Below are 16,252 nucleotides of genomic sequence, written 5' to 3' on the forward strand. Positions count from 1 at the left end.
ATAATGCATGTGTGATCCACTGTGCGAATTCTGGCAGACCTTTAATGGTACACTGCCATATGCAGGGCAACCTGCTTCTGGTTGGTCTTCCCAATCCACCCTTCTTGGACTGTAAAGAGTACACCATCTTAGAAGTATAGAGATTGTGACCATTCCACCTCTCCGCCTTCTTTCAGGGACCTCCCCTTGTTGTTGCTTGTTTTTTAATTTTCCCTTTCAGACAACTCAGTGGCAACTCAAGCTAACATTGGATTTGTGGTAGGGCCAAAATCCTCTAGAGTCTGACCTCACCTTCTCCTGTATTGCTAATCCACATTTTCTGTTTTAAAGCCATATTCATGATATTCTCCTTATCTATACCAAAGAGTGATAACACGATAACTGATTTCTAGGAAGGGACTTTGTCTCTCCACTTTTCACTTTCCCTTTCTCTTTCCAATAATTCTTTCAAGAAAAAAAACAGGGAGTTTTAAGTGATCGAAGAAAATGCCACAGAAACCTGTGTCATCTTCCATGCTTAGCAGGATGGAAATTAACAGTTTCTGAAAGTCCTTTACCAAAGTCTTGAGAAGTGTATGTCGCATAAGTCCTTGTTCTAATGTATGTATGTATGCACATGGTATTTATACAGCGCACGCCTAGTCAAAAGGCAGTGGAGTGCAGTACACAGCGAAAGGCAAAACGTCAATGAGTGAGAGGGAAGGAAGCTGGTTTGTAGACAGTTACAGCATTGTGATGTTGTGAGTCCTCAACTCTTTCCTAAAATGGAGCTGTGTTGATGTGGAACTGATGGATATGGGGATGTTGTTGTAGATCCTGATGCATAGATGGAAAAGGCCTGCTGTTGTGTTATTTATTTTTATGGACTTCTCAGTCTGCAATCTAATGGTGTCCTGGCTGCAGGTGTGCCTAGATCCACCAGAGATGGTGAGCTTATCTGCAAGATAAACGGGGTGCTGGCCATTTTAGCTTTGTAAATAATGCGACTAGTTTTGTACAGGGCACCTCACAAGGGGAGCCAATAGAGTTCCATCAGGATAGGGTGATATAATTCTGTTTTTTCAGGCCCCATATGGGACGTGCTGCAGTGTGTAGAATGCTCTTAAGGGGTGCCAGCGTTGAGTCTGGGATCCATGAAGTAGGGCATTACCACCACCAAGAAGCATGTGGGCTTGAACAGCAGTTTAGAAGTCACCTTCTGCAAGAAACAGTTTGACTTTCTTTAGACCAGTGAGCTGGAATAGATTTTTTGGTAATGTGTTCCCTGGGGGTGAGATTGGTGCCAAGGGTGAATCCAGGTGGCTTGGCATTTGGTAAAAGTCCTGGTCTAAAGCCGGCCATGTTCACGTCATTGAGCCAGGGTTGAACTATATCTTGTTTATTGTTCTTGTCAAATAACAGGAATTCTGTCTTGGCTGGATTGAGCTTCATGTAGGTGCTGAACATCAAGGTCTGAATGATGTGCAAGCAGTGTTTGAGGCATGAATGTTGGAGGCAGAGCAGACCTTCAAATACAGTTGTGTATCATCAGCATATTGGTGAATCTTGATGATGTTATCTGTGATTAGCGCACCATGTGTCTCTATGTAAATGTTGAAGATCACAGGAGGAAATTTGGAGACCTGGGGGAACCCATACGGATCTTTTGTGACCTGGAGCTGCCCATGTGAACAAACTACTGTTGGTTGGAAAAATGGTGCATACAAGCCTATGCCTTTTAGATTAACCCCTTCACTTCTTGTCCCCTGGATCATTGTTGGTAGAATGCTGATGCCTTTGCTTCCAATTTTGTAATCAGGGAGTCCAGTCCTGTGCTATAGTCCAACATTAAAGAAATTCACACAGTTATGCATATTTCTATGCAACAGCTATCCAATTTATCACTCAATGATCCAATTGTGTATCCAGAATTAGTCCTTTTAGACATCATATGTGTCTATCTTTCTATCGAACTAACCAACTCACCAACTACCTGTTAACATACCCTAAAATCTCTAGCTTTTAGCAAACCATGTACATGTCTAAGAATTCTGGAAAGATATATGTCTACTATGTCCCCAACTAACTTTAACATTCATCTGCCAAGAGCGCAATGCACCTAGCAGATACACTAGGCTACCTATTTGTCACGCAGCTTTCATGCTACGGACCCATCAGTTCCTCCACCACGTGTGCCGAGGTTTGTTTGAGCTTTACTGTCCTTTCTAAATATATTTTTGTTTTTTAACAGCACAATAATATCAAGGTTTTTCTATTCAACGTTTCTCGTGTCAAAACGATGCATGTATTTTATAACATTATTTTACAGATCTCAATAACACTTTTGTATGATGTGAAAGAAAGGCATCTAAAAAATCAACCTTGCAGATAGAAATGCAAAATTACTGATAAGTGGTGAAAAACAATTATTTTTAATGTTTTTTTTTAATTAAAAGGGTATTCCTTTTGTTATAGCCCAGACAAGGATTTCCCTGACATATCCTATATAACCCTTGCTCACTTGCCTGTCATTAACTTCATCCTTGCTTGTAACAGCCATCTAATTTTCTTATCAAATGCCATTGACAACAACAGCACTGCAGTCTTGTCATTGGGCCTTATGGGTACCAATGTGCCCAGCCACCGAGCCATGAGGACGTCAACCAAATAATATATTCATCTTCATAATCATATGACAATATTTACTTCTGTTTCAGCCTAAGTAATTGTCTTCTCAAATCTCAACGACTATGAAATCCCCCTTCTTATGGTTGGTCCAGCCCTCACTCTGTGGACTGGCCTCATTCTGGCTCACAACAGGACATCTACCCCCTCAAGCTCCAAACCCTACACGCCACAAACCTGCGGCTGCTTGTACAGGTGGACTTATCCTATAATTGACCACCACATAGGGACCTGTTTTGAAAGTGACATATTAGAAGCCCAACTGTTTCTCTCCCTACTGAAAATAATTTGCGTATACCACTTTGTATATGTTCTTAAGAAAGGCAGTGGCGTAACATAGGCCCCCGCAGCCCCCACGGTGCAGGGGCCCGAGCTCCAAGGGGCCCCCTCAGCACAATAGCTGGCATGAGAGCTCCTGATTGAGCCTGGATGAGGACCCCACCATGTACGTTACAGGGGAGGGGGGTCCTCTCATTTCGTTACGTCACTGCATTCCCAGATGTAAAATGAAGCCTGTTCACACCTTAAGCCAAGCTGAGGCCAACCTGTACCTGCCATCTTTGTTTTCCAGCTACAGTAATCCTGAATGAACTGAACTGGACCAGGGCTCTGGAGGATGTGTTCATCAGAAACTGGAAAGAGGACCCCTCTCTGCTCTGGCAAGTCTTTGGCAGTGCCACCGGCGTCACCCGCTATTTCCCAGGTTGGTGGAATGGTAACGCTATATAGGGAGGGGATGCTAAAAGGGAAGCCAACAAGCATTGGCTTTGCCAATAGGTCTGGGTTGAAAAGAATGTCATTGGTTAATGTGAAGCATTACAAGTGAAAAGCATGGGAAGAGATGTGTAATTGTGTGGAAGCAAAGAACTGTAGAATATTATTGCTGTAGGTTAAATGTTTCACTGTTGCACTGTCAAGCCCGACCTAAACATTCATGTAGGTTAACGACTACCCTGCTGCTGCCAGAGAAAAACAACATAAATAATGGAGTTATCTAAGACACTTTAATAGCATGTGTGTGCCCCTGAAATTTCAGGGCCAGACAAATGGATAAATAAACAAAATGATCACAGCTGTGGGGAGGAAAAGCATTTTGTTTGTAGATGCACACAACGTCTGCTCAATCAAAACATATACTGGTGGCTCCCAACTTGTGGGTGGAGCCAAAGCCCCCCCTCTACAAATGCTCACATAATTGTCTGGCGACAGCTGCGCTATCCTGCCAGACCATAAAAAGGGACTCTCTTTATTTTAAGTGGCATTCTCACCTTTTATGCCATCTTATTTAGTGCCATCACTGCAAGCATTAGCTGTTGTGGCGTCAAACCAGCTCAGTATCTCTTTCTCCTTCTACGCCCTCTTTTGTTCTCCAGTTCTCCACCTTGGAGGTCTGGTGTCCTGTGTTTTCCTCAACACACTCCTAAGTGGATTCTCTTTTCATTGCAGCCACTCCGTGGAGAGCTCCCAATAAGATTGATCTGTATGACGTCCGCCGAAGACCTTGGTAAGATATAATGTGGCTATTTGGAGTGTGGAGGAATGATGCTTAATTTGTATGCAAGTTTTCTTTTCTCAGTATTTTTCTACCTCCACTTGCTAAGGCTCTGTTCTCTCCACTGTCCCTGTTGGTTCTTTCTTCTCTCCCTCCTGTCTCCTCGTCTGCCTGTAACCTGCTTCCCTTTGCGCCCGTCTCCTCCAGGAATGCACTGTGATGTTCCAGCTCTGAGCAGTGAGCAGCCAGCTCTGCCCAATTTTCATTTCACGCATGACTGGCAATGGAAAATGGATACAATAACACAAGCCGAGAAGGTCCCCTTAACCCGCTCTGCCCAGTCCTTGCCATCTCCTACTCTGTTTCCTTTAGAGTCAGAATCCATCTTCTCACTTCTCCCTCTGGGCTCATTTTTTCTCTCTCCCTCCTGTTCCATAAGGATGTCTAGCTCTTGATCCGACAGATTCTCTCTCCTCACATTGAAATAATGTTTTTGTACGGTGCAAGACTACGAAGAGTCACCAGTAGGACTCCATTTGGGATGGATAAGGGAACCTGAGTGACAAGTGGTTAATGTAGTTTCCACAGGATCACACACATGTGTCAAGTAAGAGTTAAAGCACTTCACCTGATTACAAAGTCTGCAACTTCATTGTAGTCTCTCGTCACAGTCCTTACTCTTTGGGGACTTACCACTCCCCTGAGACAGGCAGACCACATTTACTTACAAAAAACTGATTCCTGTTCCTTGCCACTGAATTAAAAACACTGCAAACCTTCCAAATTTTAATAGAGTTGACAAGTAAAATGCTCATAGTTATCTTGCCCAAATTACTAGTTTTGACAGATTGAATGCTGTAGTCCAAATGACAATTCAGTATTCCCTACTACATAGATGGTCCCAGTGGGAGTCCTGTCTGATGCTCAAGTCCTGCTAACCTTGCATGACAGTTACTGGGTGATCAAACAGGGCACACTCACAGGCAGGGATCTGGTTGTGACACTCATTGGCAGACAGTGCCCTGCTGGGCCATTGGTTGGTTGAGTAGATACATGCAGGCGTCCTGGGCAGCACTGGCTTGCATGTGCCACCCAGTCTTCCTATTACCTACCCACTTTCCTGCTCTTGCCGCTCCGGACATCGCCTCATCTTTGATGCTGAGAGTAGGTAGGGTGGGAGCTTGAAATGACAGAGCAGAGACAGAACTGGGACCCTGCAGGACCCAGACAGGCAGCTTGGCTTTTCAGAGATGGTGCAGCAGAATGTATGACGGAATCCTGCATGCGTTTAGCATGCATGCTTCAGCAACGCCTGCATCAGAACAAACGTGTCGTTACGACACATTCCTTTAGCTCAGAAGTCGTTATAACAACTTGCCTTTGGGGGTGCTGGACTTTGGAATAGTATCATTTACTAGTCCAACTCCACTCTGCGCAACAGGCGGTAAGGTGTTGGGCTTAAAATCCAACACCATTCCATCAGTGCGGCCCCCTAAAGCTAGTCGTTGTAACAACTTGCAAGCTAAACAAATGCGTGGTAACAATGTGTTCTTTCTATTGCCAGCACTGTAAATGCATGATTCTGGATTTGTTTTAAAGGATGTTTCCCAGTGCAGCTGTGGTAGATGCATTTATCAGCCTGCCTGTCTCCCAGGCTACACTAACAATCACCCCCTAGGCTGCAGATATAGTGTGCATGCTTTGGGGCTGCCAATGCAGGTTGGAGGTTGTGGTTTACCTTTTCACATGCCTATAGGAAATCCAGAAAGTGTACTTTGGTACTGACGGCAACAAATTTGCATCCCGTCTTTCCTTTCTTCAGACCTTGCAAAATAAACTCTGCAGTGTACGATGACACCAAAGTAGTAGTAGTAACACAAGCATGCATATAATATCTTTGAAGAAGACACTGTGTGTGTTTCTGTTCCTCAGAGAGTCTAAATGGACCATCAAACCGAACTGGCTGCTGAGCATGAAGCTTGAGGGGAAGTCCTCTCTTGGTCTCCAAGTAGGATGCGGTCTCTCACATTAAAAAGGCAATGATAGTTGTCATAACACAACAGACTGAAATGCAGTAGCCTGTCACAGGCCACCCTTGGAGAGAGGAGTTGGCCTAATTGCTAGGGCGGTCGACCTCGAATCTGGGGTACTGGGTCTGAGTCTCGGCAATGACACTGAACATCCTGTGATTCTGGGCAAATCTCTTAATCTCCCCTTGCCTAACAAAAAATGAATGTGTCCTCATGTCCTCATGTAATGCAACTGGTGCTATGTAAAGCGCTCTGATACCTGATTCAGGTCAAGTTTGCGCTATATAAAACTCTGTAAAATAAAAAAAAATTGAAAGAGTTCCTAGTGATGTAAGGATGAGGATTCCCATCTACGTCTAAGCCAGAACCAGAACAGGAAAAAATATGGAAAATATGTCCAGGGTTTTTAGATATTTACTGTCCTGGCTAACACTTGGCAGAACTTGGAGTTTACAACACCAGTCCCTGTGCCACAAGATGATAGAATTTTGTGCCTAAACTTGCATCTGGACACAGATGTACTTCCCAACCCCACAGACCCGTTAGAGAAGGCTGTTCATAAGGCCATTTGTGACCAAAAAGTGCCACCTGGAAAATTTTGGAATTGACTGTTCATCTGTGGTAACTAAGGTTTCTTGAAGGTCTTGGAAGTATGTATATAGAATGCTTTTAAATACTTAGTGCCAGGTAGAGTAGTATTGGATAACAACATTAAAGTGATTATTTTAACATCTATCTATATATCTCTCTATTTATCTCTCTGTCTATTTATTTTTGTTGTTGTTTTGTTCTTACACGTTGGCGATAGCCAGTGCGTGGTTATGGTTAGCTCAATTTCTTTTGAATATAGAGCTATCTCGAGCATTGAAATGGTGGCCATAAGTTTTGCACCTTTTAAAAAATTGCATCAAATGTGCTATACGCAGAGCATGTTTAGCTTACTCTTGCTATTTTAAGTTTGTGTAGAACCTTTAAAGGTCTCTTTCCTAGATTGATTGGTATATCTGTAGTATGTGGTCTCTTCTGGAATCGCCTAAAGCATTACCTATGTGTACAGCTAGAGAGGGGGCTGGTAAGAAGCAGGGGAAGGATTGGTTTACACTCCCTAAGTGCACAGGCCGGCCAAGCAGTCCTGCACACTTTGCATCTTCCCGACATTACACAGCCTGGTGAGGAACATGTAAAGCCTCCCATTCCCTGTCTGATCACCGTAGAACAGTGCTCAGACCAGTCCCAACGCTGCATTGCAGCATTGTGATTGGCTCCGGGGTGCTTGGGAGCTGGGTGCTTCCTGCTGCCGGGACTGCAGGAAGAAGGAAAATGACGAAGGACAGAGGAGAGGCGGTGGCCAGCCGTTACAGGTAAGTGTTTTTATTTTCTTCCTTTTTCATAGTAGATCCCCCCCATTATGAAACCCCCCTACCCGCCCTACCACCCAGGTCCAGTAGCAGCCGCTACTGGAAGGCACCTTCCAGTTTCCTGCGCTGAGCACTAGATAATTCCCCTTCATATGATCTGCAATGAAACCCCTTGGTTGCACACATCTTTGTCAGTCATTACCTACTGGCTATCTCCTTTATACCTGGTTGAATCTTTCTCGTCACATTCTTGGGTAACATCCCTAGGGTTCGTGACCTATGGTATTTGTTTCTTACTGGCATAACAGGAAGGTTAGGGGAGGGTCACAGGGAAATTAAGAATAGAGTTCAATAAAAAGCATGTTTTTAATTGTGTCAAATAAAGTAAGCCTGTCTTAAGGGACTGTGCTTCCCTCAGGGAAGCAGGCCTAGCCTTCCAGTGAGGAGGGTTACCTGTGAGTAATCAGACAGTCCTGCCTATTCAAGGTTTCTCCTACTCTCTTTCCCCTTAGTCTGTGGTTTGTCCGGCATGAAAAGACACATACATTGAGTGTCAGATTTCCCTTTTTATTCTTATGCTTCACTAATACTGGTACAGATACAACATAATTACAGCTATTTTTAGCTCCCTTTGATTCCTATGTGTTTGTGTGCATGTATGTATCAGCACATGTATGTTCTCGTGTGATTATATGTACACGTGTGTTTGTGTGCACACATGTATGTGTGCATGTGCCCATGTCCACATGTTTGTGCGTCAGCACACACAAGTCTACGTGTATGTGCACGCGTTCATGCGTGTGTACGCTGGTGTGCCTACGTGTCGCCAGAGGTTTGATGGACGACCCTTTGCTAGATCTCTTTCAGCAGAGCAGTGAGATATCTCCTACCCAAGAGTGGTTTTGTCACAAACCGTGACAAGTGCTGCACAGACCAGTCATCATCAGACTGCTGCCCCCATCCCTCATGCAGTTGCTATGACCCCCTCCCCCACTTTCCTGTCACAGGATTAATGGCCCCTCCATCACGGTTAATTGACTTGAATTGCTCTACATTCATTATTAACTTTTCTCAATTGCAGCTTGTGTGCAGGTTATTAAGGAAGGAGGCAGACTGACAGGTCGTCATATTCTTTTACTCGGCTGATGTTTACCCTGGTTTTATCCCTCTCTCGCCTCCCATGCTGAGAGCTTTCTCCACCCCTTCTCTTTATGCAGATCAGATCCTGCTTCCATCCCTGGTGGAGCATGGGACGAGGGGCCAGTTCTTCATTGAATAACCTCTTCTTAGGTCAAAGCCTGCCAGACAGCGCAGCAGTCTGGTTTGCTAACGACATCTTGGGGACATTCGGAAAGCTTCCCTGTGAATGCATTCTGCCTATTGCTTATCATTGGCTTTTTGGTTTGTAACTCAAATGTTCTTGCTCTCTATTTGCTGGCTGTATTTGTTTTAGGCTGTCCAGCTTGAGTTCGTCCCTTCCCTTGCACAGACCTTATTTACAGTATCCTTCCTAGTGCTCCCTTTCTGTACACAGGCCTTTAAATCTTGGCCGTGTCTTTTCACGTTCGCTGTGCATTCAAAGACAGAGGCCAAATGTTAGGCTCCGTCTTCCATGGGAGCTTGGCGTTTACTTTTCTTTCTTTGACTTCAAAGTGAGATGATTTATGTGGCAATCATGCTGGCTTCTGGGGGTATTTCAGAAGTGTGGTGGAAACAAATATTTGAATACCATCAAAACAAATCAACACACTAGGTGAAGACATTCCCACTCATTATCGTTTGTGTGATGCGTACTTTTATCAGGAAAACTGTATGTCTGTGCAAATGTAATAGTAATTTCAATTGAAGATGTGTTGTCTGTGATGGCAGTGTGCTACCACACCATGCATACATCACTTTACCCCACTCCACTCTGCACCACTCCATGCCACTGCACTCTTCTCTGCACCATTACCACTATGCCACTCATCTGTATGCCACTACACATTGTGTCACTGCACTCTACACTGCACCATTCCACACTACGGCACTACCCTGCATCACTGTACGCCAATGCACTCTACCCTACTCTACTCTATTGTGCACCACTGCACTTTTCGCCATTGCACTCTACACCACTCCACACCATGCCACACCACTCTATGCCATTCTAATCTGTAAACCTGCAATATATGCCAATACACTCTACCCTGCACCACTCCACTCTACCATGCACCATTCCACTCTATGCCACTTCACTCTACTCTGAAACAATCTACTCTGCACGACTCCACTCAACTCCACTGCAATCTACGCTGCACCACTACACTCTGCACCACTCTACTCTACTGTGTATCACTCTACTCTTTATGCCACTGCACTCTACCCAAACCACAACACTTTATACCATTGTGCCCTACACCACTTTACTCAAAAACAATGCACTCTTCGCCAAATTGCCCTGCACCACTGCACTCTATGCCAATTTGCTATACTCTGCAACATTATTTCAAAGCACTATATACCATTGTACTCAACACCACTGCACTCTACTCCACTCTGTTCTACTCTGCACCACTGTACTCTATGCCACTGTTCTCTAGCTGCTCTACTCTGCACCACTCTACTCCCCTGCTCTCTATGCTAATGCACTCTACACCACACTGCTTTATACCACTGCACCCTGACAGTCTACTCTGCACCACTGCACTCTCTGCCACTGAACTCTACGCCTCTCTGCTCTATGCCACTGCAGTCTACTCTGCACTACTCTTATCTACACCACTCTATACCAATCAATGCACTCTACAACACTACACTCTATGCCATTCTACTCTGCATCACTACATGCCACTGCACTGTACCCTGCACCCCTTCACTCTACGTCACTGCATTCTGTGCCAATCCACTCAAAGCCACTCTAATCTATTCTGTACCACTGCACTCTGAAAAAGCACTCTACCGCACTCTATTCTATGCCACTGCACTCTATGTCGCTTGACTCTACTCTGAAACAATCTACTTTATGGTACTGCATTCTATGCCACTTTATTCCATTCTGCACTATTCCACTGTGTGCCACTCCTCTACGCCACTGCACTCTATACCACTGCACTCTATACCACTGCACTCTATGCCAATGCACTCTACACCATTTTAATCGAAACCAATACAGTCTATGCCGCTGCACTCTACACTATTGCACGCTAAGCCATTGTACTCCAAGCCATTGAACTCCATGCCACTCTATTCTACTATGCACCACTGTAGTTTATTCCACTTCTCTCAATGCCACTTTACTCTGCACCACTTTATGACACTGCACTCTACACCACTGCACTCTACCACAATCTACTCTGCAACACTGCACTCTCCGCCAATGAACTCTCCGTCACTCTGCACCACTGCACTCGATCCCGCTGCTCACTATGCCACTGCACCACTCTGCTCCATGTCACTACATGCTAGAGCACTTCACTCTACACCTCTGTATTCCACTCTGCACCACTTTACTCTATGACAATGCACTCTACTTTAGTATGCACCTCTGCACTCTTCGCCACTGCACTCTACACCACTCTAGTCTAGGACTCTTCACTATACTCTGCACCAGTCCACTCTACGGCAGTGCACTATATGCCACTACTTTGCACCACTCCACTCTAACCTGCACCAATCCACTCTACCTTGCAGCACTCCACTGTACACCACTTCACTCTACTCTGAAACAATCTACTCTACACCACTGCACTCTATGCCACTGTACTCTTTGCTGCACCACCCTTCGTCACTCTACTCTACGCCACTGCACTCTACGTCACTGTACACTAACTCACTGCACTCTACCTAATGTACTCTACACCACTTTTCTCAAAACTAATTCACACTAAGCCACTGCACTCCATGCCAACTACTCTTCACCACTAAACTTTACACCACTATACTCTGCAACACTTTACAGCACTGCACTCTTTGCCTCTGTACTGCATGCCACTGTTATCTACAGCACTCTACTCTGAAACACTCTACGCCACTGAAGTCTACGTCAATGCACTCTACACCAACACATTCTACACCACTGCACTCTAAGAGACCACTCTGCACAACTGCACTGTTCACCACAGAACCCTACGCTACTGCACACTAAACCACTCTACAACATTGCATTCTACGTCACTGTAGTCTACGGCACTCAATTCTACTTTGTACAACTGTACTGTACACCACTGGTCTTGACAGCACTCTACTCTGCAGCACTCTAATCTAGGCCATTGCACGTTATGCCAATGTACTTTTGTTGGACATGACCCTTCTTAGGGGGATTTCCCTAAAACGTTTTGCTTTTTGCCCTCCTGATGTTTGCCAACTCTCTTTTCTGGATCTTAGGACTCTGGGCACTTTCCCACTGTACTGAGTGGGACATTCACTACCACCAAACCAGGGTAGGTGAGTGGTCGGGTAGCTATTTCGGCATATGCTCTGCCTGGGTAGGGATGAACCCCCATGTGAGATTTCCCTTCCTAGGAGGGGTCAGTTCTCCCGATGGGACAGTTCCTGGGGGCATCTGATTCCTGTGTTAAGGCCCTAGGGTCCAGGGCATGTTCCCACGGTAAGTGCAGCGTGAAAGTGCACGTGCATTTCCTACACCTGTTAGGAAGGGGTGCTCACCTGAGGTTTCTAAAACTTCAGTCAGGTCTGCCATGGCCAACCGGTGGGTGTCCAGCCTACCATTGCAGGCTGGTATGCCCTTTTGCACTGAGGGTGCTCATAAATCGTGTGTGCTTGGCACCGGTGGTGCTCTTAAAGACGTGTCCAGCCTGCCATTGCAGGTTGGTATGCCCTTTAAATCGATTGCGCTCTTAAATATGCGTCCTGCCTGCCATTGCAGGCTGGTGTGCGATTTGTACCGCTGGTGCTATTAAAGACGTGTCCGGCCTTCCATTGCAGACTAATGTGTGCCCTTGCACCGATGGTGCTCTTAAATGCATGTCCAGCTTGCCATTGCAGGCGGGAGTGTGCTGTGCGCCGATGGTGCTCTTAAAGACGGCTCCGGCCTGCCATTGCAGACTGATGCGTGCTATTATGCGTTTACTCAGACTGGCCTGTTTATATCACTAGCGATTCTGAGATGACCTTTCACCTCCACAGAGTAACCCGCGGGTATGTCTTAAGGGGTGAAGTGAGTGGAAGGTGAAAGGCAGAGCAGGTACACATATGTGTCCCCTGCCCAGGTAGTGAGGAATACTCATAAATGTTTTCACTGCCTATGTGGTTTGCTCTTCCTATAGGCTAATATGGGGAAATAGCTTAAATAAATCCAGACTGCAATAGTGGATTGCAGTGGAGCAGCCTCATGATATTTCATATCATTAGATTCACTGTGACAATCCCATGCCAGTGGTAAATGTGGCTTTGTCATAGTTTGTGCAGAAATGGCACTACCAGAAATTGGGCTTTCTGTGCTCTAAACGCTTTGTGTTTGGGAAAAGGGGGTGGTGATGGACAGAGTTTCTGAATGATGCAGAATACTCTTACCAAGTCAAGAGATCATGGTTTTAATCCATCCCCGTTTTTTAGCTCACTGCACCATCCCAGCTCAGAACCTGGCTACATGCAAATTAGTCTGTACCTGTCCCAGTGCATGATGGGAACAGGGCAAACTAAACTACCAAGCCAATTCTTATACTGGGAAGGAAACAAGCTTCCGGGGACCGGTTTCTGGCATCACAGCCTTCGTCGGCCCGGCTTGCCTGAATCCTGATGGTGCAATGAGCAAGGGACTCACGTCTGAGCATACCCTCCCACACTGAGTGTGGATAAAATCGATTTGGGAAAAGGGGGTGGTGATGGACAGAGTTTCTGAATGATGCAGAATACTCTTACCAAGTCAAGAGATCATGGTTTTAATCCATCACCGTTTTTTAGCTCAGTGCACCATCCCAGCTCAGAACCTGGCTACATGCAAATTAGTCTGTACCTGCCCCAGTGCATGATGGGAACAGGGCAAACTAAACTACCAAGCCAATTCTTATACTGGGAAGGAAACAAGCTTCCGGGGACCGGTTTCTGGCATCACAGCCTTCGTCGGCCCGGCTTGCCTGAATCCTGATGGTGCAATGAGCAAGGGACTCACGTCTGAGCATACTCTCCCACACTGAGTGTGGATAAATCGATTTGGGAAAAGGGGGTGGTGATGGACAGAGTTTCTGAATGATGCAGAATACTCTTACCAAGTCAAGAGATCATGGTTTTAATCCATCACCGTTTTTTAGCTCACTGCACCATCCCAGCTCAGAACCTGGCTACATGCAAATTAGTCTGTACCTGTCCCAGTGCATGATGGGAACAGGGCAAACTAAACTACCAAGCCAATTCTTATACTGGGAAGGAAACAAGCTTCCGGGGACCGGTTTCTGGCATCACAGCCTTCGTCGGCCCGGCTTGCCTGAATCCTGATGGTGCAATGAGCAAGGGACTCACGTCTGAGCATACCCTCCCACACTGAGTGTGGATAAATTCGATTTGGGAAAAGGGGGTGGTGATGGACAGAGTTTCTGAATGATGCAGAATACTCTTACCAAGTCAAGAGATCATGGTTTTAATCCATCACCGTTTTTTAGCTCACTGCACCATCCCAGCTCAGAACCTGGCTACATGCAAATTAGTCTGTACCTGTCCCAGTGCATGATGGGAACAGGGCAAACTAAACTACCAAGCCAATTCTTATACTGGGAAGGAAACAAGCTTCCGGGGACCGGTTTCTGGCATCACAGCCTTCGTCGGCCCGGCTTGCCTGAATCCTGATGGTGCAATGAGCAAGGGACTCACGTCTGAGCATACCCTCCCACACTGAGTGTGTGGTTTGCTCTTCCTATAGGCTAATATGGGGAAATAGCTTAAATAAATCCAGACTGCAATAGTGGATTGCAGTGGAGCAGCCTCATGATATTTCATATCATTAGATTCACTGTGACAATCCCATGCCAGTGGTAAATGTGGCTTTGTCATAGTTTGTGCAGAAATGGCACTACCAGAAATTGGGCTTTCTGTGCTCTAAACGCTTTGTGTGCCTTGGTGCTTGGCTCTAGTAAACACTAGAGGTTGGGGAGCACATCTGGGCATTCCCCAGTTATAGCTATAAAGATAGATCTCTGCCATTTTAGGACCAGCTGCAGAGATTGTAGGAGAAGGTTTTGGCACTTGACCTCTGGAGCCAGATCATGGCCAGACTAAAGATTAAGATCTGCACTTCAAGGCCCCATGGTAGACAGAACTGAAATTTAGGGAGACGTCTATGGTTCAAAGGAAGACCCTTTGGAATGACCCAAACTTCTAAGGCATCCCCCAGTATAACTACTGGTGCCATACTTCAGCACGGGGTGAGATACACTTATGGGGATGTAGGACAGGAGAACCTGGACTACATCGTGCACATTGGTAGAGGACTCTGTTGTGCACAAGGAGAATTACTGTCATTGAAAGGGACAGCGGGCCCTTCCTTATTAGTATCCGGCCTGGGCCAACTAATTGCTGCTGTGTGGCACCCAGAAGATTACTCTCCAAGGGCTTGTCAAGTTTGCCCCCTCTTCTCTCGGAGGTCATAGGGACATCAAAGATCTCCTACGAGGGACCCACAACATCTACCTGTGACACCAGAAGCACGATGCCTTCTCAAGTGCCCACATCGTCTTTTGGATTCCAGCTGGTAGCGCGGCATGGATGTGGGACTAAGAAGTGTGCCTGGAGACTGGATCACCTTGTGCTGAGCACAAAGTCTGGCCCGCATCTAAGGCGTGTGGGCCCCTCATCATGGGGACCTTGGCACGCATAAGCATCTTGTAGGTGGTGAGCCCATTAACCGGTTGCGGGACCCAAGTGGCCCGCTATGTTGATCGTGCCGCATCTCTCTCTTGCGGCTCACTGACTGCATGCTCATTGCGGTAGGTGTCCGATTTACAGGTTGCAACCCTCAGAGGTGGGGGCATACCCGTAGATATGCCTCATTCTACCTTGTGAAGCATTGCTCAACTTGCACCTGTGTCTGTGGCCGGAACCGTCTGGTGCGACCATATCTACATGCACCGAATTTTGTGCCTCATTCCCAGGGGGAACGTATTTTGCAACTCTTCATTGTGTGTATGACTAGAACTGTCTGGTGTGGCCAAAATCAATGTGCACCGGACGTTGTTTCTCATTTCCAAGGAGGGAAGGATTTTGCGATACTTCGTTTTATGTGACCGGAACGGTCCGGTGCGACTCTGATCAACATGTACCTGACACGGTGCCTCTGCCTTCTGAGATACCCCCTGCTTCATTCTCCATTCATCTACTGTTCACTTACTTGGATCTTAGCGTAGCAGATCAGCTGCCGCCCGGCTCGGGCCTGCATGATGAGAGTGACTGACTGGGCTGGAGGAACTGTGCCCCCCCCCCCACCCCCCGGACCCCTTTGGTGTGACTGTCTTTTACCCTTGGCCCCTGTCTGTTCCACTTCCAGTGGATGAACTTCCTGAGTGGCTGCCAAACCCCATTTTTCCATCTGCCTCCTAATTGATCTTGCTATCTACCCCCACCTGCTGCCTGGGACCCTAAGTAAGAGTCACTTCAGCCGCGTGCGGCCTAGTGCCTGAGAGGGGGAGGACGTGTGTTGCCAATTTAATTTTTGTGTGTGTAGGATAGTGAGGGTGAGCTGGAGAGAGGTCTCCAGCCAATCCACCGGGTTTACCCCA

The 16,252-nt window shown here is 46.3% G+C and overlaps 1 protein-coding gene across 1 annotated transcript in view; it reads left to right on the forward strand.

Moving 5' to 3' along the window:
- CACNA2D2 (calcium voltage-gated channel auxiliary subunit alpha2delta 2) overlaps nucleotides 1-16,252 on the forward strand; it is a 1,194,468-nt gene that overhangs the window by 802,484 nt on the left and 375,732 nt on the right. Inside the window, exons 6-7 of the mRNA XM_085627677.1 lie at nucleotides 3,236-3,367; nucleotides 4,111-4,168. Coding sequence (XP_085483803.1) covers nucleotides 3,236-3,367; nucleotides 4,111-4,168 — 190 coding nt within the window. The remainder of the gene's footprint in view (nucleotides 1-3,235; nucleotides 3,368-4,110; nucleotides 4,169-16,252) is intronic.

Source organism: Triturus cristatus, chromosome 9 (assembly GCF_964204655.1).
Source record: "Triturus cristatus chromosome 9, aTriCri1.1, whole genome shotgun sequence".
In the NCBI taxonomy this organism is placed as follows: Eukaryota; Metazoa; Chordata; class Amphibia; order Caudata; family Salamandridae; genus Triturus; species Triturus cristatus.